The 27,203-nt window shown below is 46.8% G+C and overlaps 1 protein-coding gene across 1 annotated transcript in view; it reads left to right on the forward strand.

Moving 5' to 3' along the window:
* The window catches only part of LOC134071074 (TBC1 domain family member 15-like), a 40,476-nt gene extending 26,550 nt beyond the window's left edge, over window positions 1-13,926 (forward strand). Inside the window, exons 10-17 of the mRNA XM_062527651.1 lie at window positions 1,159-1,253; window positions 3,269-3,385; window positions 3,527-3,627; window positions 4,957-5,056; window positions 7,792-7,889; window positions 9,033-9,149; window positions 11,563-11,649; window positions 12,167-13,926. Of these exons, the coding sequence (XP_062383635.1) occupies window positions 1,159-1,253; window positions 3,269-3,385; window positions 3,527-3,627; window positions 4,957-5,056; window positions 7,792-7,889; window positions 9,033-9,149; window positions 11,563-11,649; window positions 12,167-12,508 (1,057 nt within the window). The 3' untranslated portion in view covers window positions 12,509-13,926. The remainder of the gene's footprint in view (window positions 1-1,158; window positions 1,254-3,268; window positions 3,386-3,526; window positions 3,628-4,956; window positions 5,057-7,791; window positions 7,890-9,032; window positions 9,150-11,562; window positions 11,650-12,166) is intronic.
* The last annotated feature ends 13,277 nt before the right edge of the window (window positions 13,927-27,203 follow it).

The raw sequence follows: 27,203 nt of genomic DNA on the forward strand, positions 1-27,203 counted from the left end.
CAATGTTTAAATATTTCAGTAAGAGTAAACCCAGCATCAAATCTGCAAGAGCAACCAAACCAGGTCCAGCCAGCGCCCGTCATCACCAACACTCCACAGCAAGGCTACGGCAGCTCCTGGCAATGTCATATTTGTAAACACACACTCATCTCTTCACTTGAAAGCAGAAGTGAACAGTTCTTCATAATAGTGTGTTTACACGTGTCTTTGTCTCTCTCTGTCCCTGTGTGTTTGTGTGGGTGTGTGTGTGAGTGTGTTTTCTGTCTGTAAGAGTAAATGTGTTTTAAGAAGATCCCTGACTATTTTTCGATTTTAGGCTATTTAATAGGAGTGAAATCAATAGGCTTGTCCTCCTGCTCAGACACCATTATATTCCCTCCGTGTAGCCTCAATGCCTTTAGTCTCTTTCATAACGATAGACAATGGATCATTTTCTTTAGGCTAATCAGGATTTATTTTCTCTTGAATAATGTCTAGTCTCTCCGCTATTGACAGAAGTGCTCTTGCAGTGTCCACTGTAGCCTAATTCCGTCCGTGATGAGTAGCAGATGTCCCGCTCTGTGGCACCCTGACGAAACCGACGAGTCTCTTTCTCGGGACTCTGTAGTAGTGGACAGGTGTGTCAGGCCGTGTGTTACTAGTCAAGGCCCGGTCCATTCAGCTGTGCAGGCAGGCAGGCAGGCCGGTTCTGGTGTGAGTGTCAGGTCCTGGAGTGTGTTCTGGCCCACCCACACGAGGCCGCAGCTCACCCCTTGGGTCCTGGCTGTCCTCCAGCGGGTCCTGTCTGCGCTGTCAGTCACGGGCCCCCGCAGCCGCCCAGCCTCATCCATAATGCAGGACCCCCCACTGCAGGCCGGCACGGCCCAGAATACCACCCAGCACTCAGGCTAGCACACACTGATGATTACCCGCGGCCCTGTTCACACCCCCTCTGTCTGTCTCTCTCTCTCGCTCTCTCTCTCTCTCTCTCTCTCTCTCTCTCTCTCTCTCTCTGTCTCTCGCTCTCTCTCTCTCTCTCTCTCTCTCTCTCTCTCTGTCTCTGTCTCTGTCTCTCTCTGTCTCTGTCTCTCTCTCTCTCTCTCCCTTGTTTGCTCTTTCACTCTTACTCACTCTATCTTTCTTTCTTTTCTTTCTTTCTTTCTTTCTTGCCTGATGAAGGGATGAGTACTTCCGTATGAAGCTGCAGTGGAAGTCTGTCAGTGAGGAGCAGGAGAAGAGGAACACTAAACTGAGGGACCACAGGAGTCTCATAGGTCAGTACACACACACGCGCGCGCACACACACACACACACACACACACACACACACACACACACACACACACACACACACACACACACGCATGGACATACAGGCAAACAGACATGTACACACACCAAGAGCTGTACATATGTTCTGCACATATGGCCACATGCCACAATCTACATATGGTTGCCACACATGCATGACCTCCCCTTCACACACCCACGCGTATATATACATGAACACCGTACACATTCCTGACATATAGCACACAGTACGTATGTTTCACACACACGCACACACACACACACACTCCGTTCACTCTACACACCACATACCGTGTCCCACTTAGCTCACACACCCTAATGCAACCACACAGGCATTTGTTTTTTCCACTTAGTCTCAGAATTCCAGTTCAGTCTCTTCGAAAACAACTTTTCAACTCTTTTGCTCTCTGTCATTGAGAATTGAAGAGGTAAGGGCAAAATGGCTGCCTTTCAAACCCAGCCCACTAATCCCAACCTCAGCTGTTCTCACAGTGGACCGGTACCTGTTGTTAGTATGCAGTGGCGTTAGGCTTATTGTCTGAATTAGTCACGAGTCCTGTTGTTTTTTTTCCTGTTGTTTTTTTATCAGCAGTGTGTACTGGGAGCGGCCTTGATCCCGTAGCAGTGGGAATGCTAATGTGACTAGCGCTAGCGTAGCGGCGGCGTGGTCGTGCTGATTTGGCTGCCTGTCCTCTGTCCCATGCGGACACACCTGTCCTCGAATTGGCTTCCGCTCGGTCTCTGGGCTGATTGTGTTCAGCTGTTTCCCAAATCAGTGGAAGCACACACACACACACCTATTCACATAGACACATACACACACAAACACACACACCTATTCACATAGACACATATATACACACACACACACACACACACACACACACACACACACACACACACAAACACACACACCTATTCACACAGACACATACACATACACACACACACACACACACACTCACCTATTCACATAGACACTTGCACATACACACACATACTCTCACACACACACACACACACACACACACACACACACTCACACTCGCACACTCATGCCCTAGCTCCCGCCGCTCTTGGCCAGGAAATCAATCCGCCGGCTGATTGCTGCCATGTTTTATTTATCGGCCTTCGCACGCCCTTCACCGGCCGCCACGGCCGCGGCGGCATCGATAGAGGCCCACCACCACCACCTCCACCCGCCCACAGTCTCAGTCCGAGCCTCCGCCAAGGGCCAGGAACCGGACTGGAACTGACCCGCCTCATCAAACGACCACCCTCAGCACTTTCCTCCTCCTTTCCTCCCACAAGTCTCCTTGTTTTTTTTTTTCTTCCATTTTTTCTTGTTTTTTTTTGGCGTGGGTGGGTGGTGGGTGGCGGGGGTGGGTGGGTGGTGGGTGTCGGGGGGTGTTTGGCTGGAAAGCGTTGCAGAGAGTTTGGAGTGGTGTGTTTGATTGCCGTGAAAACCTTAGTCAGAGAGGTGAAGGAGCAAAGAGTGTTGGCATGTGTCGGGCAAATGAATATGGAAATGCTCCTCGGTGCCCGGCGACAGGGAATTGGTTATGCGCTTTTCTCTGTCAAGTTGCACTTTTTAAAAAGTTCTGGTTTCGGGACTTTAATATATATATATATATATATATATATATATATTTTTTTTTTTTTTTTTCTCTAATCCAAAAATGTCCGACGGAAAACAATGAGTCAGACTTTGCACGTAGACTTTTAAAGCAGGATTTGGGTGATTGATCGGCAGTCGAGATCCATCCATCTTATCGCGGATTGAGGCTAGCAATCGTCCTTGGCTCTCTCTCTCTCTCTCTCTCTCTCTCTCTCTCTCCCTCTCCCCCCTTTCTTAATGATTTTGACTTCTTTTCTCTTTTTCTCACTGTTCCACTCTATGCACTCTCATCTTCCTCATTCTCTTGTCTCTCATGGTTTCTGTCTGTCTCTTTATCTGTCTCCCCCCATCCCCTCTCAGAAAAGGATGTGAACAGGACAGACCGGACCAACCCTTTCTTCGAGGGTGACGACAACCCTGGCCTGATCCTCCTACATGACGTCCTTATGACCTACTGCATGTACGACTTCGACTTGGGTAAGCTCGCGGCCTTGGTTGGCGGCCTTCCTCCACCGTTACTGGAAAGCCTCCCAAGCTAATCTCAGCCTACACTTCCTGCACACACTGATGGCTCTTCCTCTTCCTCTTCCTCCTCTCCCCTTCTTGCCCCCTGAGCAGGGTATGTCCAGGGGATGAGTGACCTGCTCTCGCCCGTCCTCTATGTGATGGAGAACGAAGTGGACGCCTTCTGGTGTTTTGTGTCCTTCATGGATCAGATGGTAAGAGACGCCACCTCCTTCCCTGACCTCTTCACTCTTTCTCTCTCTCTCTCCCTCTCTCTCTCCCTCCTCCTCCTCTCTCCCCCTCCTCCTCCTCTCTCCCCAGCCTCTCTCGTCCATCTGTTGTTTGTGCTGGTTCTCTATCCGTCTTTATGTCGTGTCAAAGTAGAGAATTAAAAAAGGCAGCGTTCGCTGTTGACGCGCTGTGGCCTCTATCTAGAGTCGGGGAGATAGATGCATACTGAGAGAAAGAGATGTGCTGTCCTTAAGGTGCATGGAATGCGTGACCTGTGATCTTGTGCTGTGGGTATTTCTGCAGTGTGTGCATTCCTATAATGTGTAGTGTCGTGGGAGTCTCTGTAGGGGTGTGTGATTTGTGTGTTTGTGTTTGTGTTATGCATTACTGTTCTTCCAGCATTTTTTTTATTGGCACCATGGAGAGAAAAAACTATCTTCACTCTTTTCAAGAATTTAAAGTTTATTTGGCCACTGGCAAAGGCCCACCAAGTAACACCGGTAACTGCTGACAGAAGTGTTAATCATGATGTTGCCCAGTGCGTATCCATCCAAAAGTTTTCCTCCAAAGTTTCCTGCGGCCCTGTCCTCTGTCTTCTGTTGGCAGACCAATCTCTTTAGAGCTTTGCCACCTGGTCACATGGTTCATTTACAAGTGGATTTGGCGTTCATTAAGCATTCATAGCTTTCCGAACGCCGCAGCCCCCCGGCAGATTTACTGTAGTAAACAGCCATCATTGCATAATTTCCCATCTGAACGCGCCAACACCTGCCACCGCCCTTGTTTTCCCAGACTCTACGCAACACAACACAAATCAGCGCAGGGGTCCCCAATCTCTCAGCCATCAACGCACTGATCTATAAAGCTTCCACACATCAAGACCCCTTTATTTAATATGGAAACTTGACACAGTGTTGACTTAACGATCGCACGGTGAAGGCAAACATAATTGCCAGGTGCAGCATTCTGTTCTTCAGCACGGTCATTTTCTAATTCTGTTATGGCCTGTATTGTTGTTGCTGCACTCAAGGCTATTAAAGTTATTTGTGGTTATTCTGGTGTTTTACCGGTGGTGTTTGCTTATTAATTATGTTTTTATTTGTTGCCCCCTGAAAGCACAAAAACTTTGAGGAGAATGTGTAGATCATGAAAACCCCGCTATTGACATTAAAATGTGGTTATATTATTTGTTTGCTTGTTTATCTCTTCTAAACACAAACACGTTCAGGCACAGATGCAGGGTATGAAGACCAATTTGTGAATGTAACTAATGCTGTTGTTTCATGTTTGATTATTTGTTTGTGCTTTCCCAGCACAACAACTTTGAGGAGCAGATGCAAGGCATGAAGACCCAGCTGATCCAGCTCAGCACTCTGCTCCGCCTGCTTGACCTCGCCTTCTGGAATTACCTCGGTAACTAACGTTTTATTAACTCGCCTTCTGGAACTGCCTCGGTAACTAGTGTTTTTTACCTCGCCTTCTGGAACTACCTCGGTAATTAACACTTTAGAACTTTGCCCTTCTGTAACTACCTCAGTAACTTACATGTTTTTACCTCACCTTCTGGTACTACTTTGATCGCAAACACTTTATTGCTGTGTGCTAACAAAGATCCCTTAGAACCCTTTCTCAACCGTCTCTGGTACTAACAAGCTAATTGCCCTCAGTATATTACAATTAAGTATTGAATAACATTGTGTATACCCTGCACTTTCCCGGTTTGTTCAATAGAGCAGTGGTAGGCTGTACGTTTACAGTGCAGTTGTAATATCTTCCATTTTAACTTTTAACAATATTAACAATATAGCTATAATACTTTATAGTACACACATTGCCTGATCCTGCCCTGCAATCTACTTTAATTTCTGGCCCACAGCACCTTCAGAACCATCCCCACACCCCCCTACCAAAAAACCCCCCTCCCAAGCAACAAACAGATATAGGTGCGATATAGGCTTCATAAATAAGACAAATGAGGGTGAATAACAGGGTGAATAGGCTAAAAGTTGCAGGAGCATTTAGGTTGATTGCAATACGAAGTTAATGCATTTTTGTTATAATCTATGACAAAGTTTGTAAAACCTTTCAGGCCTTCGAATAGGCTTGCATTTAGGCCTGTCGTAATCATGTAGCATCACTTAGCAGTGCAATGCGTTTCTTCTTTCAATCAGTCGTCAGTTGTGGTGGCCCAGGGCTTACTTTATAGTGGTCTACATGGCCCTCTGGAGGGAGGCTGCCCACTACTATTTTAGCACATATTATAAAATGGTGCCCTTCAGCATGGCACTTCTGGAGCTAAGGAAGCCCTTTGGGGTTGTGGGTCTGCCATGTGCTGCCATTGGCAAGAAAGTGCTAAACAAATGCCAGGAGTTTGCTAATGAACCCTCAGTACACACGCGCGCAGCCATCGCGACTTACTTAAACCCTTTTCAGCGGAGTAGCCCGTGCCAGCCTCTCCATTCGCAGGCGCGCGAGAAGGAGCCAACTTTCAGCCGGGCAGAAACTGGGACAGTGGTCGTGGCCCAGAAACAAAAAAAAAAAGTGTGTGTGTATGCTATATTCATCTCTCCGTACCCATAACGCGCAGAGATATTTTGTCTCGTCCTATTGTTCGTGGAGGCCGCGCTGCGTCTGTCTGCGTATATCTGATCGGCCCATCCCCGCTGCTGTGAAGGACTTATTAGAGTGCGCTGTATATTTGACAGTGTGGTGATTACCACAGCAGAGCTGTATACAGCCTGTGACAGACTGTGCTACTTACACACACGGATACACACACACACACACGCAAACATTCAAATACTCATCCTGATTTTACACATACATACACTGCATCAGTCACACACACATTCTCTCTTTCTCTCTTTCTATCTCACTCTCTCGCTCTCTCTCTCTCTCTCACATGCACACAGACACATTCCTGCATGCCCACACGCACACCTACAGACTTAATGAAAGACAGGAGGTGAAGAGAGTTTGAGAGCACTCCATCAGAAGTCGTCGTGTAGGACGTACTGTAGGGCCGGACAGGAGCTGAAGCGTGTGCCATCACTCGCCGGACACAGGCCAGTGGACCAGCAGCCCTCCACAACGGCCTTGCACAAGACTCCTCCCCTCCCGGCGTGACGACAGCAGACTCGGGGACAGTGATGTATCGCTCTCTAGTTTATAGTCATTATTTCTCCTGATTAATTTCCCCCTTTAATCCTCCTCTGTGCACTCGCGCACACACACACACACACACACACACACACACACATAGGCTCACACATGAAGAGATGTGAAAAACTTATCGGCGTCTAAGCCACAAACAGAAGGCCCAGCAATTTAGAGCCCTCCCAAGAACAATAAACAAGCAAAGTCCAATAATATGCAAATGAAAGCGCCGTTATTTATGGCTTTAATTTGAGCAGGAAAGGTTAGATGTAGGGGAATTTGGGCAAGTGGAGAAGATGGAGAGCATTGTGTTTTTGGAAAAAAAAACCTCTGGTTTTTGGCTTCTCTTGAGATGCCCTGTCAGCGTTTGTCCAGCTTGTCTCTCTTTCCAGGAATTGGCTACTTGAAAGGAGAATTTTTTTCACATAGGTCTCTGTTTCTCGTTTCTCCGTAGCTACACTGGGGGACACTACATGTCCGTGAGACCCCATGTTCATGCCCCCAGAGTGTAGTGCTGTAGCTGCCTGGCTGATTTAGCTGTTAGACCTAGCAACTCGAACGAGGTAAAAACCGATTGTTTTTGTAAATTTTTCGTCCCTGCAGTACTGGGTGACCTCAAGAAACGGAGATCTATGTGAAAAAATCGCCGTATTTCTCCTTTAAAGTATGACTGCGCTGGGTTTATTGACCTTTACGACCATCCTGGTGATGCAGAGTTAGATAAACTCGGGAGGCCTCTCTGGCAGGGTCTCTCAGCCGAAACAGATCCATCAACGTCAGCGCTGTAGATGTTCTAATCTAACCGATGTGTTGTTGGGATGATGAATAATGTTCACTACTTCTCTCTATCTTGTCTTGTCTGTCTGTCTTTTCCCTCTTTCTTTATCTGTCTTTCAAACTTTGTCTTTATTTCTCTACTTTTTCTCTCTCTCTCTCTCTCTCTCTCTCTCTCTCTCTCTCCCTCCCCCTCCCACCCTCACACACACACACAGAATCGCAGGACTCTGGCTACCTGTACTTCTGTTTCCGCTGGCTGCTGATTCGCTTCAAGCGGGAGTTCAGCTTCCAGGATGTCCTACGCCTGTGGGAGGTGAGTGACACACAGACACACACACACACACACACATACATACATTTCCACACGGATACACTAACTCTAGGCAAACCCACATACACACACGTGTGTGTGTGTATATATATTGGCACTTGACATTTGTTACACAATTAATAACGTCTACTGCAGTTGAATCTGATGTCACACACACACACACACACACACACACACACAGACACATGCACAGCTCTGTGTATTTTGACTGGAGGGTACACGGTGTTCCCTGGGACATAAACTCTCTCCTGTTCTCCCTTGTTATTGGATCTGGTTGATTAGTGATCCTCACGTGTTTTATGATGTGTTTGTGTTTGCCGCCTTTCCCAAGGCAACATTGCAGACCTGATTAAACACACCACACACTCCTTCTATTATTTATTTTTTTAATTTTGTGTGTGTGTCTGTGTGCCTGCGTTTGTGCGCCGGGATGTGTGTGTATGTGTGTGTGTGTGGGGTGTTGACCAGAGGCACCCAACAGCAGATTGACCGCCAGCTTTTGAAGGAGGAAGGGAGAAAATCAATTAAAAATCCATTTAATTACGCGCTCAGTAATTTGTTCCCCCTCTGCCAAACATAAATAAATAAGTTGCAGACCTGCAACTGGCACGATCATCTCGCTCTCTTAGTGAGTGATCAATCTCTCCTTCCTTCTCTCTCTCTCTTTCTCTCTCTCCCCTCCTGCTTTCCTTTTCTTTCCCCTCCATTCTCTTTGTCCATCCCTCTCTCCCTTTCTTCTTTTCTCTCTCCTCTCATCCCCTCTTGTTTTGCATCTTTTCATCTGCCCTTTCTCTCTGCATCCTATTTTTTTTACACCTCTCTCTCTCTGCCTCTCTGCCCCCACTCTCTTGGTTTATAATACCCTGCCCCCCCCCCCCCCCCCCTTGTTATCCATTGATTAATGATATGTCTTTTTTCCAAAGTATGGGATGATGTTGTGTGTGAAGTTACTGATGAGTTTTAAAGCCTTGTGGGTGTTATACTGAGGTAAGGTATGACAGTGGTTTAATAAAGTAATATTAAATCTCTCTCTCTCTCTCTCTCTCTCTCTCTCTCTCTCTCTCTCCCCTTTCCTCTCTCTTCTCTTCTCCTCTCCCTCTCTTCTCCTGTCCTCGGTGTGATCAGGTGATGTGGACGGGTCTGCCCTGCCAGAACTTCCATCTGCTGGTGTGCTGCGCCATCTTGGACGCCGAGAAGCAGAAGATTATGGAGGAGCGCTACGGCTTCAACGAGATCCTCAAGGTCTGCCCACCCTGCCTTTGGCCGCCGACTTACACACGTCCTGCACACACACGCACGCACACACTCATGCAGACTTGCAAGTGCACACACGAAGCTTCTTGAGGGCCGTTTCATAGTCTGCAAGCTACACGGATGCAAACGTATCAAGGTTTTCAACTGCGTAAACAAACGTGCTTTACTAAGGCGTTTCCGGTGGCACGGAAAACAACACCGAGCTAATGGTAATTTGACGACAAAACACATTTTTTGAAGTCGGCATTTTGAAGAGCATTACGCTAAAGTCCCATTTATTTTCATTCCAAAGTATCTGCGTTCGTTTTGAAAGTCTCAACTTGAAACCCTCTAGGAACTGATTGAATGTGTCTATACTAGGAGAGGTGTAGCAAGGTATAGCACAATTTTTGTAATGCAATTTAAGCATGTTTCCGATGGGGGCTCGGTGTAACCTAAATTATGATTGGGTCTCTTCAATGTCTGCATGAACCTTGTGTTTACAACTGTGTCAGGGTAACTTGTAGTCACTGAATCGGGCCTTAAACATGGATACACAGTCAAAACGGTACATTTGTGTATCAGAAAGTGTCGAAACTGCACAAGAAAACACACAAACCAATGTATGTACACATCCACTGACACCACACACACATATATAGACACTATGCATATGCATGCATAACTGTTAACACATCAGGTGTACACACTATGCATTGCGAATAGGCATTACTAATAGGCATTTATTTTCCACACACACGCGATGACATGCACTCTTTCTAAAGGCCACTGGAGGAAACACCAATTTTGCACAGCATCACATTGTAATAAAAAAAAGGCCCTCGAAAGACCACAGCAGTCTCTCTCTCTCTCTCTCTCTGTGCTTGGACCTGTTTGAGAGCTCTCTGCGGTATTTAAACTCCCCCCTAAAATAGGACACCTCCATCCTAACGCCTCCACACGAGGCTCCGGCTATGCCAACATCACAAAGGTGGCTGGCCGCTCCATTCCCGGGCCCTCAATTATGGGGAGTGCGAAGACCTTTGCCCGCGATGCCAACCTCCCGCGCTGGCAGGTAATAAGGTGGCATGCATGCGATGAGAGGCGGCTGGCTCACCTCAGTCTTTATTAAAAGCACAGGGCATCATTAAGTCCCTGTGGAGCACTTCGCTTTTGTGCCCATAGTCCCCTGAGCCAAGCCATAATTACAACCATAATGGCATGGTCGGAGTCATGAATGTGCAGGTACATACACACACACACACCACACACAAGTGCTTACACACACACACACACACAAGTACACACACAAGTGTACACAGGCACACAGACACACATACACACACAAGTGTACACAGGCACACACACACACACACACACACACACACACACACGTGTACACAGGCACATACACACACACACACACACACATGCACAGTGAGCAGGAGAGTGAGTGGGAGAGAGACATGTTTGCTCTTTTCTCACTTATGCACACCCACATACACACATGATACGTGAATCAGGGGCTGTTATACACACACATACACACCTATACACACTTTGTTACACACTCAAAAACAACAACAACATCAACATCAACATCCCCCAGCCCGCTAAATGCCCCTTTGTCACTGCTCATTGGGGAGTTGTTTCTGCTCTTTTTAATGTGCGTAATGGGGTAGGTGCGGCTCAGTGCTGGCACTTCAGACCCAGCAGGGAAAGGAGCCACAGTAAAGCGCCTCAGTGGGCCTGACAGGCCCCGGGCACAGGTGTGGGAATGCCCTCCTTTAGGAACTGGACACAGGGATGCCTTAGAGGCTGCAGCCAAGGGCATGCCCTCTGGATTTCTCCAGGCACGATTTATGAACATCATGTGTATGCGTGTACACATTTCAACTTGTAGTGTGTCGTGTGATGGGATAATTTATAGTTAGTTTTTAAGCCTGCAGGGGAGGCTTCAGTCTGAGCTCTTGTTCCCAGAGGTAAAGAAGAAGGTTGATGCTTTAGTTGGAGTCGGGAGCTGTAGCCATAGGCATTTCCTCAATTTGATCATCTGTGAATAGGTTGTACATTATTGAGCTCTTTGAGTGTGTATAGATATAAGAAATTCTATATATATCATTATACAAGTCAAGATATTATTTAGTAAAATACTAAAATAGTGTTAGCTATTACGCTGTTCTTTTCCCATCCGTTATTGGTAGAGTGGTCTGTCTGAGCCCTCACTCCCTCCACTGTGTGGTACGTGGCACGTGTGTGTGTGTGTCCCTGTCCCTGTCCCTGTGAGCGCTGGCTGAGGGTGAGAGCCGCCGCGACTAGCTGCCTCGGGGCGCCTGCCTGCCTCCCGCGTGCTCTAATCCCCCGACTCCCACCTCCTCTTTCTCCTCCTCCTCCTCCTCCTCCTCCTCTTCCTCCCCTGCAGCACATAAACGAGCTCGCCATGAAGCTGAACATCGAGGAAATCCTCCGCAAAGCTGAAGCCATCTGCCTCCAGCTGAAAAACTGCAAGGTCAGTTGCCACTTTAGCGCACACACACACACACACACACACACACATACACACACACACACACACACACACACACACACATACACATACACATACACATACACATACACATACACATACACACACGCACACACACACAAACAAGCAGACACATTATTTTATTACTACAGATGTAATAACGATTCCCATCAATGCTGTATGGATTCTTCGTTTTCCATTTAGAGGCAAACAAAATGCACTGGGCCTGCTGGGCCCTGATAAGACTTTTGGCTAAAATTGTGGAGTCACAATCATTGATTAAGATTGGAATTCCATATGTGTGTGCGCGCGCGCACGCGTGCTTGAATGTGAGTGTGTACGTGTGTTTTTAAGGCTGTATATATAAGGGATTAGTGTGTTTTTGTGTGTGTGTGTGCGAGAGAGAGAGAGAGAGAGAGAGAGCAAGAGAGAAAAAGATGGTATTAAAAGTTGTGTTGTGTCCACTGCTACAATGCCATTTCATTCCTCTTTTGTCCAGGACCTGCCCAGCTCCGTGGCCCAGATTTTGGGCTTCAGCAGCGGGGAGCGGGACTCAGATGACCCCGCAGGCGGAGCAGGGGCAGCCGGCAGCTCTAGAACCCGCAGCCCCGACCCGGAACTCGGACCCGGACCAGCATCTGCCGCCGGACCTGGAGCGGAGGAGGGGTCAGCGGCTTCGCCAGAGCCGGGCGAGGACGGCGGCGGCTCGGGCCGGGAGACCCCCGAGACCCCCTTCAGCCCATCGCAGGTGCTGATGTCCGCGCCAAACTTCAGCCCGTCACGCAACGGACACATCGGGCAGGCCGCACCGGACGCTTACAAGCTGGCCTACATCTCATAGCCTCAGTGCCCTTCACCGCCAGACACAGACTCTTACTCTGTCAAACATAACTGCTCATCTCTCGCATAAACTTTATATTTATCTACATATCTCTATTTCTCTCCCTCCCTCTGTTTCATTCATTCATCTCCCTCTCGCCCTCCCTCCCTCCCTCCTTCACACAGCCTATAACCCACCAGTGTCATTGAATTTTTGTCTGCAGTACCAGTTCTCTGAGCTGAAGAACGAGGTTTATTTTTCTACTGCAATGTGTATTTCAGCCTGTTTTTATGACTAGAAATGTAACTGGAAAAAAATGAAGCAAATCCGTTTTTTTTTTTTTTTTAGATTTTCTCTTTTTTTTTCCAAGCAGGAGAATCATTCCAACTCTCTGAGATTTTAAAGATGTCACTCAGGAACTTGGACTGCACTTTTGGAGAAGATATCACATTGATCATTTTTCTGATTAACATTGATTTTTTTTTTGTATGGTGATGGATCATGTATATAAAAACGAGTAAAAAGTAATATCGTGAGGAAAGGCACATTTTGACAGTGGGAGAAACATTTTCACCATCAACCATCTTTTTTTTTTTTTTTTTTAACCTTACATGCAATCGGGGTTTAAACTCAAAGAAAGTGAACTTTATCTTGCCTTGTACGTGATTACCTCTGAGCAAAAGCACAGCTATACAGTTGAACTGATCATACAGTACCTTACTCAGATGCCTTTATTAGAAACAGCAGTCACAGAATTGTAGTGTTTTTATTATCAGTCTATTTGAAGTGAGATGGTAGTCTGTGCGTCTGTCCTGTCCAGCCAAAGAGCATTGACTCTTAGTCCAATGGAAACCAATGTGATGGAACTTCTGACATGTGGCCTTAACATTGTTTAAAAACCCTCCCTGATTGAAAGTAGACTGGCCTACCATTCATACCAGCGACTTTTGAAGAAAAAAAGAACATACAGTGTTTTATATGATAGTGGAGTGTTAACTATTTTGTACCACTGCAGTAGTTGTTTCTATTAAGGACAGTTCTAAGAAGAATTAGAAGTCGCTCACTATGATGAAATGAAGCTGAACAATTTTTTCCCCTCAGCATGTATTTATTTATCTGTATCAAATCTTTTGTATGTGGACTTTGTTTGTATGTTTGCAAAGTTTGTACAGCTTAGATGTATTTCCCCCCTCTTTTTTCCATTGGAGCCTGATGATGCTGGAGAGATTTCTAACCTTGGAAACTTTTTTTTTTCTTCTCACAATTCCTCGTGTCTCCGACTCTCCTGTGAGTAGCCTCGGAGACGTTGCATAAAATGTGAGTCATTTCTTGTCTTCCCGCGCAACAAGAGTCTCCTTGAGTTAAGAGCACCGCTGTTACCGCCCTTTGCCACTGTACTCTTTGTGCTTTTTACATAAATAGACAAGTGTATACTTTCATCTGTGGTGTGAAATCTCCTTTTGTTTCTCTTTTCTTGCCATAAACAGACCAGTGATGTCTTTAAGTTGGTGTTAAACACTCACCTGGTGTGTGTGTGTGTGTGTGTGTGTGTGTCCTTGACTAATAGCATGCATTATCACAAGGACATACTGCATATCCATTTAAAGTGTCTATGTTTTTTGTTATTGTGTTTTTTGTTTTTTTCTTCACTTGTGGTAAGTAACATCTCAAAGGCTTTTTAAAAGCCACAATTAGAGAAGAACTGAGTTATTTTAAAGAGTTGCCATTTCTTGGCTTAGAGTATAATTCACATTGAAGATGAAGGATTTTGAAATGAATATAAATCTTTAATATCCTTCCACTGTAGTTGAGAAGTGAGCTTAATCGCTTTCCTTTCCCTCCAGTCTCAAGCACACGACATCCCTCTGTTTAAGTGACAAGCTGTATCTCAGCCATCCCTCACAAAACAGTGGGTGCCTCTCATTTGGTCTTTTATACACCCTCCCTTCCTTCCTCGATCCTCGTCCCCACTGATCTAGATAAAGAATGATGGGGCAGCAACAATGGGATAGTCTATCCAGTGTTCGCTATAGATCAGTGGGAACGAGCCTCGAGGACCGAGCACTGAGAAGAGAGTTTGAGAGCAACCCAATGTCATCTCACAGCAGATAGTGTGGGTCTTCTTGGATTTCACCCCCCTCTGGAGGTCATTTGGAATATGTCTGTACATGGACAGACACCGTCACTATGGGGTGGATTAGCAAGTAGAAGGTGCAAAGGACATGGAAAGCTGTCCATCTTACGACATTTGTGCTCGTTTAGAGGACAGACCTGTCTGTGCGTGTGTGTGTGTGTGTATGCTCTCTGGCATTTCAACTGCGTCATCATAGCAGGGTTGGACAGGCAGGACAAAAAAAGTGCAGCTTTTACAGGCTTTTTCATTTCCTGCCTCACTCCCAGTACTCCACCCGGGACAAGTCTCACCCCCCTCCAGCCCCCATCCCATTTTTAGAGGCGTTTTGAGTGAGTGGCCTCTCGAATCAGACCCTCATTTATCCGGCCATCTGACCTCTTCATTACAGAAGGGCACCACTCTCATCTGCAGCCCCCTCCCTAATCCAGCCAGCTTGGGTCTGGGCACCGGCCCGGACATAATTCCCCCTCCCCAGTCCTGGGTAATTGGATCACTCAGACCTTTAGTGCGTACATGATTGCCATCATGAATGCAGGATTAATCCCCCCGCCCCACACACTCCTAAAAATAGATCTGAGATGCCAGAGCATGGTGAGGACCAATGGATCACCCAGGCTTGGCAAGACTGCCGTGTTATTGCAATTTGGAAGGTTTGTTAAAATCTTGGAAGGTTTTCCTAGTAATTGCGTTTGTGTGCTGTTTGCGGTTCACGGTTCACGCTGACCGGCAATGCATTATCAGCAGAAAAGGTAGAAGAGGGAGGTACTGTTCTCAATGCCTCATCAACAGAACCATTGAAGCTGTTGGGGCTACACTAGTGCCAGTGGGGTGTTGATTCAACATCCGGAGCCTAAGTGCCCACTAATCAGTCAGTATTCTGATATTAGAGCAGTAAGATTCTGAACAGGCCATCATGTTGGCAACTACAAAAAGCACACAACAAAGATGGGTAATCTCTTTGCAACCTGTCAGAACCTCCATCATAGATATCTAAATGTCAATATGCTAAAGCTCTGTATTACAAGTTCACAAGGACCCAGACATTTTTGTTAAGGTTTCCCTACCAGCTCTGTCAGTGTTCAGTGCTTTTTTGTTTACCCCCAGTGAATCGCAGGGGATTAGAATCTCTTAGTGCACAGCAGGCTCCGTAGTTTTTCCTTGAGAGGTGAGTGTGTCTGTGTGGTGTGGTGGAGTGGGTTTGTTTGAAAGGCAGCGAGAGAGAGAGAGAGAATTGGAGATGTGAGCAGGGTCACGACACACAGCAGACAAGAGGCGGGTTTATCAGCAGGTTTACGACCTCGCTGAGCTGAGGCGTCTCTTATCTGTGGCCCTCCAGGAGGCTCCAGAGAGCCGCCCGGGCAGTGGGCAGCCCTTTCCGACTGCAGGCCCAGCACAAGGCACTCTGGCTGGGGCAGCATCCCCAGTCACCCCCCCACAAACCTGCATACTGTGCTGCAGCAGCAGACTGCAAAGGCAGGACCTCCATTGAAATAGCCTGTGGGGAGGTTAGTGCCAGATGCCTACTGCTCCAGGCAGCTATGCCAGGCTTGCTGTTCTCTCTCTCACTGCTGGACATCGGAATAGACACACGTGATGTGAGTGGGCAACAGGCAGAGTGGTGTGTACACACTACCCCTTACATAATGGGTTTAATAACGTCCACTGAATAATAAATGATACATTCATTACAGTTCCATGAGTAGCATTAACCAGTGGGCCCCATTATATTCTTCATTGACTGTGAGCCTGTTTACATTTGTGTTTGAAGTCAGAATAGCAACAAGCAGATGTCAGTCGTTGGATTAGCTATCAGGGGGGTAAGTTTGTGGTTTAGTGACAAACCTGGGTAAGTTAACTCTGAGCAAGCGGTAAACCTCCCACAAGAAGACCCTAATAGCATTGTTTTGTTAGGAGAATAAATCCATGCATCTCTTCTATTAGGTTTACCACTTACTCTGAGTTAACTTACCGAGGGTTTGTCACTAAACCACATACTTGGAATACCCTGTACTGAATGTTATGTTGGTAGTCTCTAGTCGGGCATTGTGATGATTGCGGAAAACTCAGCTCTGTACTTAGCTAACAGGATGTGCAGGTGGGAGGATCTGAGTGTGTATGACTGTGGACCGTCTTTACTAATGCAGCCAGACGTCTTGAGCTCGCCCGCTCCCTCCTTAGACAGGCATAAAGGTACAGGAGTGCTTTTGCCTGTAGCTTTGAGAGGCTATAGCCTAGTGCTGCGGCCTCTCCTTGACCACTTACTTTCCTGTGTCCTTCGCTCCCACGTCTCTTCCACTCTCCTCAAGAGAAGTGTGTGTGTATCTCCTCTACATCTGTTAGAAGTGTGTGTTTGTGTGTCTGTGTGTGTGTGTGTGTGTGTGTGTGTGTGTGTGTGTGTGTGAGAAAGAGAGAGAGAGAGTGAAAGACAAAGAGAGAGAGACAAAGATGGCATTTGCAGTTTCAAAAGGCCTCAATTTTCTTGTCAGACATATAAGTGGTATTTCGAGTGCAAGTTTCAAGAGAGTGCTGCTCTCAAGGAGAGAGGCTCTGTCCCGAGCAGTCCTCTCGGATGTGGAGTGGTACGCGGTGAACAGAGGGCATGCTACCTGGACACCATGGCCACCAGAACACAACCACGAGTCATTCTTGTAAATAATGAACCATCTGGTACAAAACCAGCTGAGAGAAAGAAAGGCCAAAAAAAGAGAGAAAGTGAGTGAGTGGCAAGTTGGAGTCTGATCTGAGCGAGGGATGGATGGGATGGGAGCGAGGGAGGAGAGTGGGCAGGTTGCGGCACGGAGACAGCTTGGACTGGTGGTGTTTGATAGGGATCCAGGAGGGCAGTCGTAGTGGGTGAGTTGTTTTGGGGCAGCACAGCAGACAGGCTGGAGACTGGTGGGCTGTTGACGCAATCACAATCGCGGGACCACCCTGGCCTGGAGTTTACCCCTCAGGCAATGGAAGAATTTGTTTTTTTTAACTGGCAAGCTGTTGAAGAGAGTGACTGTCTCTAACCATCCATGTTTGTCTGTCTGCTTTCAAAATGCCACATAATTTCTATTTATGTTCAGTATACAAGGCTCATCTCATTTTAGGCCACTATAAGCCACCGCCTAAATATCATTGCCTGGGATTTGTTCCGCATGTCCATCTGATCAAGAGGCCATTGTAGCCCATTTCCAGTATCTAAAACACGGGCACGCAAAAGCAATTGCTAATCCGGCATGGATATGTATTTCTTTGGAATTGAGTAAACAACTGCTTTAAAAACCTTTGTTTACAAGATTGCTACACCTTTGAAACAATTTGGTATGAGTTTAATGTACGAACTCAAGTTTCCCTGCTTGTTACGTCCCTGCTGGAAGTCAATAAACCTTTTCCAGACCCACTCCCAATTGTACAATTGTGAAGGTCTGAGTGTTCCCAGGCTATATTTATCGGCACTCTGCCAGACGCTAGTCCTCTTTACATTCTTCAGTGATCACCACCTCAAACCACGTTCAAACAATGCCTCCAAACTGCCGGTTATACTTCACCATACCATAGCGTTGGACTCAAAGTCCACTGCCCGAGCTTTGCCGGCTTCCCCATCTCGGCTTACAAACTGAAAGCCAGAGCCTTTTTCAAGGATACCTTGAAGACGAGCCTTTCTAAAAGTGACAGAAAATATTCCACCGGTGGCTGAGACCAGGATGGATGGTTGCTTTTTTGGATCCCGCCCCCAAAAAAACATGACTGTCCACTATCTGCATTCCTGGATTTCGCGCAAGAAATCTGAAACTTTTGGGATAACCCCTTGTCGGTGCAGGTTCAGGGCTTCTTCAAGGCGTATTGGCTCAGCTTCACCTCCCTGCCCTTGAGGAGTCTGTGGCTGCCTAGCGGACCCCATAGGGCCCGTCAAACAGCAGCAAGCATGCCCCGCACCAAAGCCCTGCCATGATACAGCCTCTGGCTGAGAAAGCCTACGTGTGCGTTGGGCAGTCGCGCTGGGTAACGAACATTGAGGCACTTCTTGATGTGTACTACAGAGAACTATTGAGGAGGCCTGATTCCTTGGTGACGCCTGCTCTGGTCAACCAGTAGAGAAATGCCCTTGTCTTCACACTGCAGCCGATAGAGTGCTCAGCACTAGCCCAGGTGCTAGCCCAGGGCAACAACAAATATGGATTTGGACAAATAAAAACAATCGATTTGTTCCCTGCGGCACTCCTCCACAGCCCTCACGGCACACAATTTAGGAAAAACTGCCCTAGACCAGGGCTTTTGTGGGGTCTTAAAAACACACAAAAAAGTCTCTAATTGAGTTATATAAAATGTTGGCCTGAAATGGTCTAAACTATATTAAAATCTTATGCATTATGTCTTAAATACTTTTAGGTAGGCCTTAATTATGTTAAGTAAGGGATAGAGGTGTCACTCAAATGACTCTATATGCTTGGATAGTCCTTCAACCAATCAGACGATCTGGTGCATCTTTTGGATAGTTTGTGATTGGACCCAAAGGCTGTGGACAGGAAGCAGGGGAGATAGATGTGCAGGCTTCCAGCCTGAGCTGCCGGGCAAAATCCAAATTAGTCGGCAGGTCAGACAGTGTTCACCCAACCAAATCTGTCATTTTAATTTTACTTGAGTATGTTTTGAGTGACGTATTGTAGGCCTACATTCACAAATACCATCTGTTACTGAGTAAAAAAAACAAACAAAAAGAGTTGCAGTAGATGTCTGCTTCTTGAGGTCACCGAGTACTGTCTGTAGCCAGGCAGCTACAGTGCTACACTCTGAGGGCATGTAAATGGGAGCTCATGGACTAGCCCCCAGAGTGTAGCGTCAAAGTCCTTTTAGGCAAGTCCCTCCACTCGGTGGCCATATTGCAACACATTTTGGGCAGCTATCGGGCTCTTCACAACACCAACCTCAGTCCAGCTGCAAGATCACAACACATGATTGGCACAATGTATTCACATGTCAACTTTTGGTGCATGGCGGAAGGGGCGGAATATGTGTATACGACCACCGTGTTTTGCGTTACAAACTAACCTCATACATTTCTATGGGAGATTCTTTAAGTGCTGTGTCTCCTCATCATTAGAAAGTCTCTGGCAGCGCTGTAGTTGCCTGGCTGCGTTAAAAACAGTACTGCTTGCTGTGTACCATTTTTAGTGTTCAAAATTCAGTCAGTGAAACTTTACATTAATGAATTAGAAATGAAAATATTCAGGTAAAATAAAAAATATATTCCAAACTTTTCAAGGATTCTCTCCTCCATTGAATATCAGTCCCACTTTCAGATGATCTGTCCTGGGTGTCTGAACACTGGCTGACCATCTGAGCTGCATTGTATTCACACTCTTTTTTTTCCAAGTGTGTGTGTGCGGGGTGTGTTTGTGTTTGCACTGGTGGAAGCTTCTCTGGATGTGGATGCTGTGAAACCTCTGGGCCGTGGATTCCTTGAGCTATGGTAAATATTGAAAATGTTGTTCATTCATCTTTATTTATCAAATTTCTGTTGTAAACTTATAAGTACATTTAGCGATGAGTTAAAATCTGTTACATTTATTCTTCAATACACTGTACACATTCTTCTAAATGTAGTAGGCCTGCATACAAGCACCGAAGTACAAGTTGTCAGTCCAATTCTTTTTTTCGATTTTGTCTGGACAGGTTTACCACTGGGTAAAGCGTTTGACATGGGGTTATAAAGGATGATAAAGACCCCCAGCATTTTGGGTCACCTGGCTCTCCACTCTGAGCAGATACAGGGTGAGTGATTTCCTTGAGCACTGTGGGCTTTTCTTTGTGTGTGTGTGTGTGTGTGTGCGTGCGTGTGTGCGTGGTGTGTGTGTGTGTGTGTGTGTGTTTATGCCTGTGTGTTTGTGCGCGCGCACGCGCGCGTGTGTGTGTGTGTGTGTGTGTGTGTGGTGTGTGCGTGTGTGTGTGTGTGTTTATGCCTGTGTGTTTGTGCGCGCGCACGCACGCGTGTGTGTGTGTGTGTGTGTGTGTGTGTGTGTATGTGTGTGTGTGTGTGTGTGTGTGTGTGTGTGTGTGTGTGTGTGTGTGTGTGTGTGTGTGTGTGTGCGTGCGTGCGTGCGTGCGTGCGTGCGTGCGTGCGTGCGTGCGTGCGTGCGTGCGTGCGTGCGTATGCGTCAGGAGGCTAGAACAGCATTCCGAGATTAAGATGCCAATGAAGGTGCTACGAGTGACAGCCGCATGCCTTGCGCGCCAGCCAACCAAAACATACCGCTGTCCAGAAAATTATAACACCCGTTTAAAGCTCAATCGCACAGCGCAGCACCGTGCAGAAGCTCTCGAGCTGAACGTGTCCTGGCCTTGCAATTAAGTTTCCTCTTTTGCCACGCCGCCTGGTTTACCAATGTGACTGAAATGCATTTCCCCTACTCTTGTCTTGAGTGGTGTCTTTGGTATGCTCACTGTCTCTCTCTCTCTCTCTCTCTCTCTCTCTCTCTCTCTCTCTTCTCTCTCTCTCACACACACACACACACACAAACACACTCTCTTTCTCTCTTTCTCTCACACACACACACACACACACAAACACACTCTCTTTCTCTCTCTCACTCTCTCTCTCTCTCACGCTGAGCTGTGTGTCAGAGACAGAGGGCTTGGCGCACTGTTTAATTTTAATTTTACTTAGGCTGAGATCCGACTGCCTCAGTCGGATGGGTGTAGTGGTGCATGTAATCTCACCTGGGCTTCTCCACCCGCCTCTGCCTTCATCAGTATGCTCACACAAACCGCCGCTGAGTCGCCGACTTAATGGAAAGTGAATTCACATGATATGGAGAGGGGAGCGGATGGACCCTCAAAGATTTGATACACTGACACAATTGCTCGTTGCTGTTTCATAATTACCTTTAGATCACCGGCTGTGTTGTTGCTGCTATGAGTCGGGGATTAAAAAGAAAACTGACATTGACTCCAATGCCAAAAATGAGCATATTAGCTAACACAGTAGGATTCTAGGTGAATGGGAACATATCAATGAGGTAATGAATTCTGCTCTGGTTGAACAATTGTCATTTTTTGCTTTAAAGTCACAAGTCATAACAGTTAGCATTTCACGATGGCTAATTACTGAATTTGTTTGTGTTACATGAGATCAGAAACAAAGGCAGACGACCTCAGTCTGGGAACTGCACACTGCAGAAGACTTGTTATTTCATCACTTTTCAGAATAGCTGTGCGGTGCCTTGTGTAAATTTTAGAAGCTTTTCATCTGACATTTGAAAGCAAGAAAAAGAAATCGACAGGAAAGCATAGCTGTGTGTTTTTTTTCTCTCTCAGGAAAGAATAGATAGTGTGTGGGTGTCTAGTCATCCTCCTGTGCCACATTTCAGTGGCGCACACAACCTGTCTGCTTTCATCCATGAGGGATTTATCAGATGATGATGACAAATTAGATTTTATCTCTCTTTCTTTTTTTCTTTTTTTTTTAGGCTCAATATTATCTTCCATACAAATGTACGGGTGTTTCCTGCCTGTGTGCTCATACTTTGCTGTGTGAAACCCAGCTGGGAAGCAAAATTACAAGTTCAAGTTCCTTTCTTTGCCTCTCTGTCTCCCTTTCTCTCTCTCTCTCTCTCTCTCTCTCTCTCTCTGTCTCTCTCTCTATCTCTCTCTCTGTCTCCCCCTCTGTCTCTGTTTTGCTATAATAAATTATATCAGAGTATCTCCTTGGGCATAGCCCCATGCACCGCACAGGAGGATGTAACAAGTGGGAAGATGTAGCCATTGTGTAAAGGGGTAGATTTCAAGATTTTGGTTTATTTAGAGTGTAGAATTTTGAAATTCTCAGTGAGACCACCATGTAAGATCACACAGTAGTCTGTTTGACCAAAATTGAGCAGTTTTCTTTTTTTTCTTTTTTTTTGACGATACCCCTCCTATTCACTTTTAATTAGCAACTTTCAATAGCCCGAGGACCTATTAGTGTGAGTTACTTTTTAATATTGGGGGTTAATATCCCTCGTCATGCTGAGCAGTCCCAGGCGTGAAGAGAATGTCCAGAATCAGTTTGAAGTGAGATGAATGATCATGATGCAATGAAGAGAAACAGCAGGACGTCAAACGCCTTTGGAGTTTGGTGGAGAGATGAAATCGCATCAAACCTGGAGGGAAGTGGAGTTGTAAAAAAAAGAGCCACCCTTTTAAACTTTTCCGCATTTGTTCGGTTCTCTCAGAAGTGTTTCGTGAGGGGTGGTTGCGGCCACTGAACATAAACCGGCCTTATCTTGGCTGCCATGCGAGATGCAAGGGTGTTCCTCCACAGTGATAAAGGGAATTCAGTGGGAAGATGGCCGGCCTGGATGCATTCAGCTGAAAACCCATCAAGGCGAGATGAAACCACAGATAGACACAATAAGCGGGCAAACCAAAGCCTTATCACGACTGGTAAAGGAGAGAAAATAATCAATGGAGAACTGTTTCTCAAGTCCTCATATCGGCACTAAAAAAACCCTCTTTTTTCAGTCTGGTGTGACTGGGGTTCTGTCTCCTTCTCGCTGCACTTGCTTTCCCCTTCCACCCCTCTCACTATTTCTGTAACATCTCTTGTGAGACTGAAGCCTTGTTACTCTGGGGAGTTGTGCATGGTATGCGTAACGCTCATACGCACAAATGAGGTACTTACTTCCCATGTCTTTTCCGCGGGAGCTGCTGGTGTAGTGTAGCCTGTTAGCATCCCCCTTTTCACTGCAACCATCAACACGACCACTATCACCACCACCACCGCCTCCTCCTACTGGTCCTGTCATCTGTCACGGACATTAAAGGCGCTGTGCAGGAGCTTTCATTAGAGTCCGGGCTCTCACTGACGGCTGCGTCCGGGCCTCATTACTGCTATGCTCTGAGCGCTGTCTTGGCGAGCCAGCAGGGATGAGGGCAGAGAGAGAAAGAGAGAGAGAGAGTAAGAGAGGTGAAGATGAGAGGGAATGAGAGAGAGAGAGGACACAAAAAAACATCAGTGCTTCCCTCTACTCGGGCCTGGTAATTGATGGGGTGGGTCTGGGCGCCGTTGGGGGGGACAGGTGGTAGGGTGGATGGGGGTGGGTGCTGGTGGGATGTTGTGGTTTGGTGGGAGCGATGCCCAATTACGAGGAAGCCCCCGTGGCGCGAGTGGCCCGCTTTAAACACTGGCTAATTAAGCCATCAGTCGTCCTGAAGGGACCACCAGTGGCCTCTGATGCTGGAGACGCGCAGAGGAGCAGGGGCCGACTCAGCCGCGGTTCCTCCGCCAGCCTCCTGCAGGCGCCGCACGGAACACTTTAGAACAACGTCTCTCTCTGGCTTTCTCCCTCTCTGCTCTGGGCTATGCAGAAATCACCACATGCATTGCCTCTGCTGAGAGATGGATACTGCTTCAATGTGTGTGTGTGTGTGTGTGTGTGTGTGTGTGTGTGTGTATGTGTGTGTTTGCATGAGTGTGGTGTTTTTCGTGCAGCTCTGGCAGTGAATTACATCTCAGTGGCTGTGTGCCGGGGTAGAGCAATTTGTTTCGTCATGACTGGGGGACCCTCTGGAGATGCTCATCGGGAGAAAGAGAAAAAGCTACTAAAAAAAAAGCCTGTGAGCCTTACTGCCGAAACTTGTGCCCATGCTTCTCTCCTCTCAGGCACGGTGTGAAGTCTAGCAAACTATCAAAGTAGTGAAACAACACCTCTGTGAGGAAAGAAAGTGTTTTACAGGACGACTGTCATTACAGAGCATGTGAAAAAAACACCTTCAATTATTTCTCTCTCTCTTGCTCACTCTGCCTCATTTTCCCCCACTGGCAGTTGATTTGTTTCTCGTTTTCTCTCTGCCAGACATCTTTACTTCTCCAGCCACCCATCCCTCACCACTGTCTCCTCCAAAAGCACATAAACTAGCCGAGAGCCAGCCGCAGCACCTGGCCAGCGCAGATGGTGCTGTAGCTTTCCCCTGGCCATGCACAGCAGTGGGGGCTCGCAGGGGGGACAGCGGGGTGTCTCTGTGGAGAGGGAGGTCCAGAGAGGATGAGAGGAGAGAGAGAGGGAGTCTGCTGCTTGTGGCACACCACAACTGTGTCTGAGAGAGAAAGGGAGAGAGAGAGAGAGAGAGAGGGAGAGAGAGAAAGAGAGAGCTGCTGTTGCTGTGGCACACCACAACTGTGTCTGAGAGGGAGAGGGAGAGAGGGAGGGAAGGAGATAGAGAGAGAGAAAGAGAGAGAGAGAGACATTCTCTTTACTGAATGGGATATTGGGCTTTGAAAAAGTTTAGCCCAGTTCTCGTGAAACCAAAAAAGGCATATTGGGCTCATTTTTCTATAACCTTGTGACTGAGAGAGTGATGGGAAGAGTTTAGTCTCTGTGCTCTATGTGTGCATAACTGCAATCTCTTCCAGGAGTTTTTGTGAAGTCAGGTGCTACAGGAAGTCAGTAATTCTCCCTCCTTTTGTGAAAACACCAGCAGCGGTTCGTAGCGTCGGCGACTGGAGCAGATGACTTTGATTGTCACATCCCATCATGGCCGGCGGACCATTCCGGAATGATCCATTAAAATCAGAATTGTTTTTGACAGAACGCTGCTCTTGTGGCCTGCCAGCCTCTAGCTCATTCCAAGAACTGGTTACCACGAGATATCCTCAGGCTACACACAAGCATTTGCTCATGATATGAATTATTCAGCAGAGGTTGCTGTGTGTCGCGGTTGTGTGTGTGTGTGTGTGTGTGCGTGTGTGTGTGTGTGTGTGTGTGTGTGTGTGTGTGTGTATGTGTCTAATAGCTGCCAAGACAGTCCCCATGCTTCCAATTTGCCCCCATTCAGCATACTTCAAATTCAGAGCATCAGATAGTGATCCTGTGTGCGCGGGAGGGGAAACGCATTTGGATTGAATAGGGCGCTCTTTATTTGTGCAAATAAATTGATTCTACTTTACATTCCGCACAAGAAGCGAGCATGCGTGGGCTGGATCCATATGGTTTCATTGCTCAGGATGTAAATAGGTTCTGCGGTCCTGGTGATATTAATCTAATAATTCAATTTGCTCATGATCAGTAATTGATATTATGTCTGCGCTGAAGACTGATGCTGAGTCTTTGCTGCCTATTGGAGTCCTAAGGAGGTTTCATCCAGTGTTTGAGAGAGATACTGTACCTTACTCGCGCTCATTGAACCTTGACCCCTACCAGTTTTATGTCAGACTCTTCTTACCCTCTGACCGAGATGTACCATCCTATGGTGCGTTTGCCAAAAGCATAGTGGCTAACTTCGATACATTTTCCGTGGTAGCATCACTGCCAAATCTGAGTTGGAAATATTTGAGTCACACGTTACAGATACATGAACGATACAGGAATACGATGTAGATATTCAGTTGTACAGTATTTCGGTCATATAAGAGCTAGCAAATGCTCTTATTTTTTACTTTTCCAAAATTAAAATGTGATATGTGACAATATGAAGTGTTTGTGCATGCGTAACTCAAATCTACAGACTCACATTTGGTATTGACACTACCATGGTAGTGTCTTATAGTTAACAACTATGCTTTTGGAAAACGGACCCCTGGCTTGTCTCCCTGCACCAGGGCTAACAAGGTGTGTGTCTCTGTGCCCATACCTAAACATGGACATAACCCTGATCATGTAACGGCTGCTTCTTATTCTTGTGAAAATGTGTCTGTTGTGCAAGCACTTGAGTGCATTTGAGTGGAAAAACAGACAAATGGAAAAGAGGATTTAAAAAGCAAAAAGATAAGTGGTCTTGTGTGAGACGGTCCTCTCTGCATGCGACCATATGGAGTAAAGCTCTGCTCAGCACCCAGACCACCCCCTCCTCGTATCTCACGTCCCCCAGGGGCTTACAGAGGGAGAGGGAGAGAAGAGAAACAACACAAACCCAAACACAGCCTGAGGGAGGCCGAAAGTAGTTTTGCTGTTTTTGTTGTAATTTTGCTCAACCACCATCATTTGCCATATACCCCACTAAAACCAAACACACACACACACGTGCACACACACACACACACACACACACACATGCACAGCAATCTCTCTGACCTTCCAAACATGCTTCACACACACTACACAAACACTCTCATACATATACACATCACACATTCTCTCTTTAGCGCTCTCTCTCCCTAACACACACCACACACACACACACACACTACTTGCTGTCTCTAAGTGTAATTGTGGCTTGAGATGGCTTCAGGGAACAGCACGTGGGGAGCATTTGTGCTCCCAATCATTCACTCACAAACACACTCTCTCTCTCTCTCTCCCTTCCTCTCTTGCTATCTCTCTTTGTCTTTGTCAAACACACACACACACACACACACACACACACACACACACACACACACACACACACACACACTCTCTCTCTCTCTCTCTCCCTTTCTCCCCCTCTCTCTTTCTCTCTGTCTATGTCAAACACACACTCTCTCTCTCTTCTCTGTCTCTCTGTTGTGTTATTGTGGAGAGAGATGGCTTGAGGGAGGAGCAGCACATGGGGACCGTTTGTGCTCCAAAGGAGCAGAAAACATCTCTACCCTCAGCAGGCCCACAAAAACACACACCCTGAATCTGCTCCCCTCTCCAA

This window comes from Sardina pilchardus, chromosome 23 (assembly GCF_963854185.1).
Source record: "Sardina pilchardus chromosome 23, fSarPil1.1, whole genome shotgun sequence".
NCBI lineage: Eukaryota > Metazoa > Chordata > Actinopteri > Clupeiformes > Clupeidae > Sardina > Sardina pilchardus.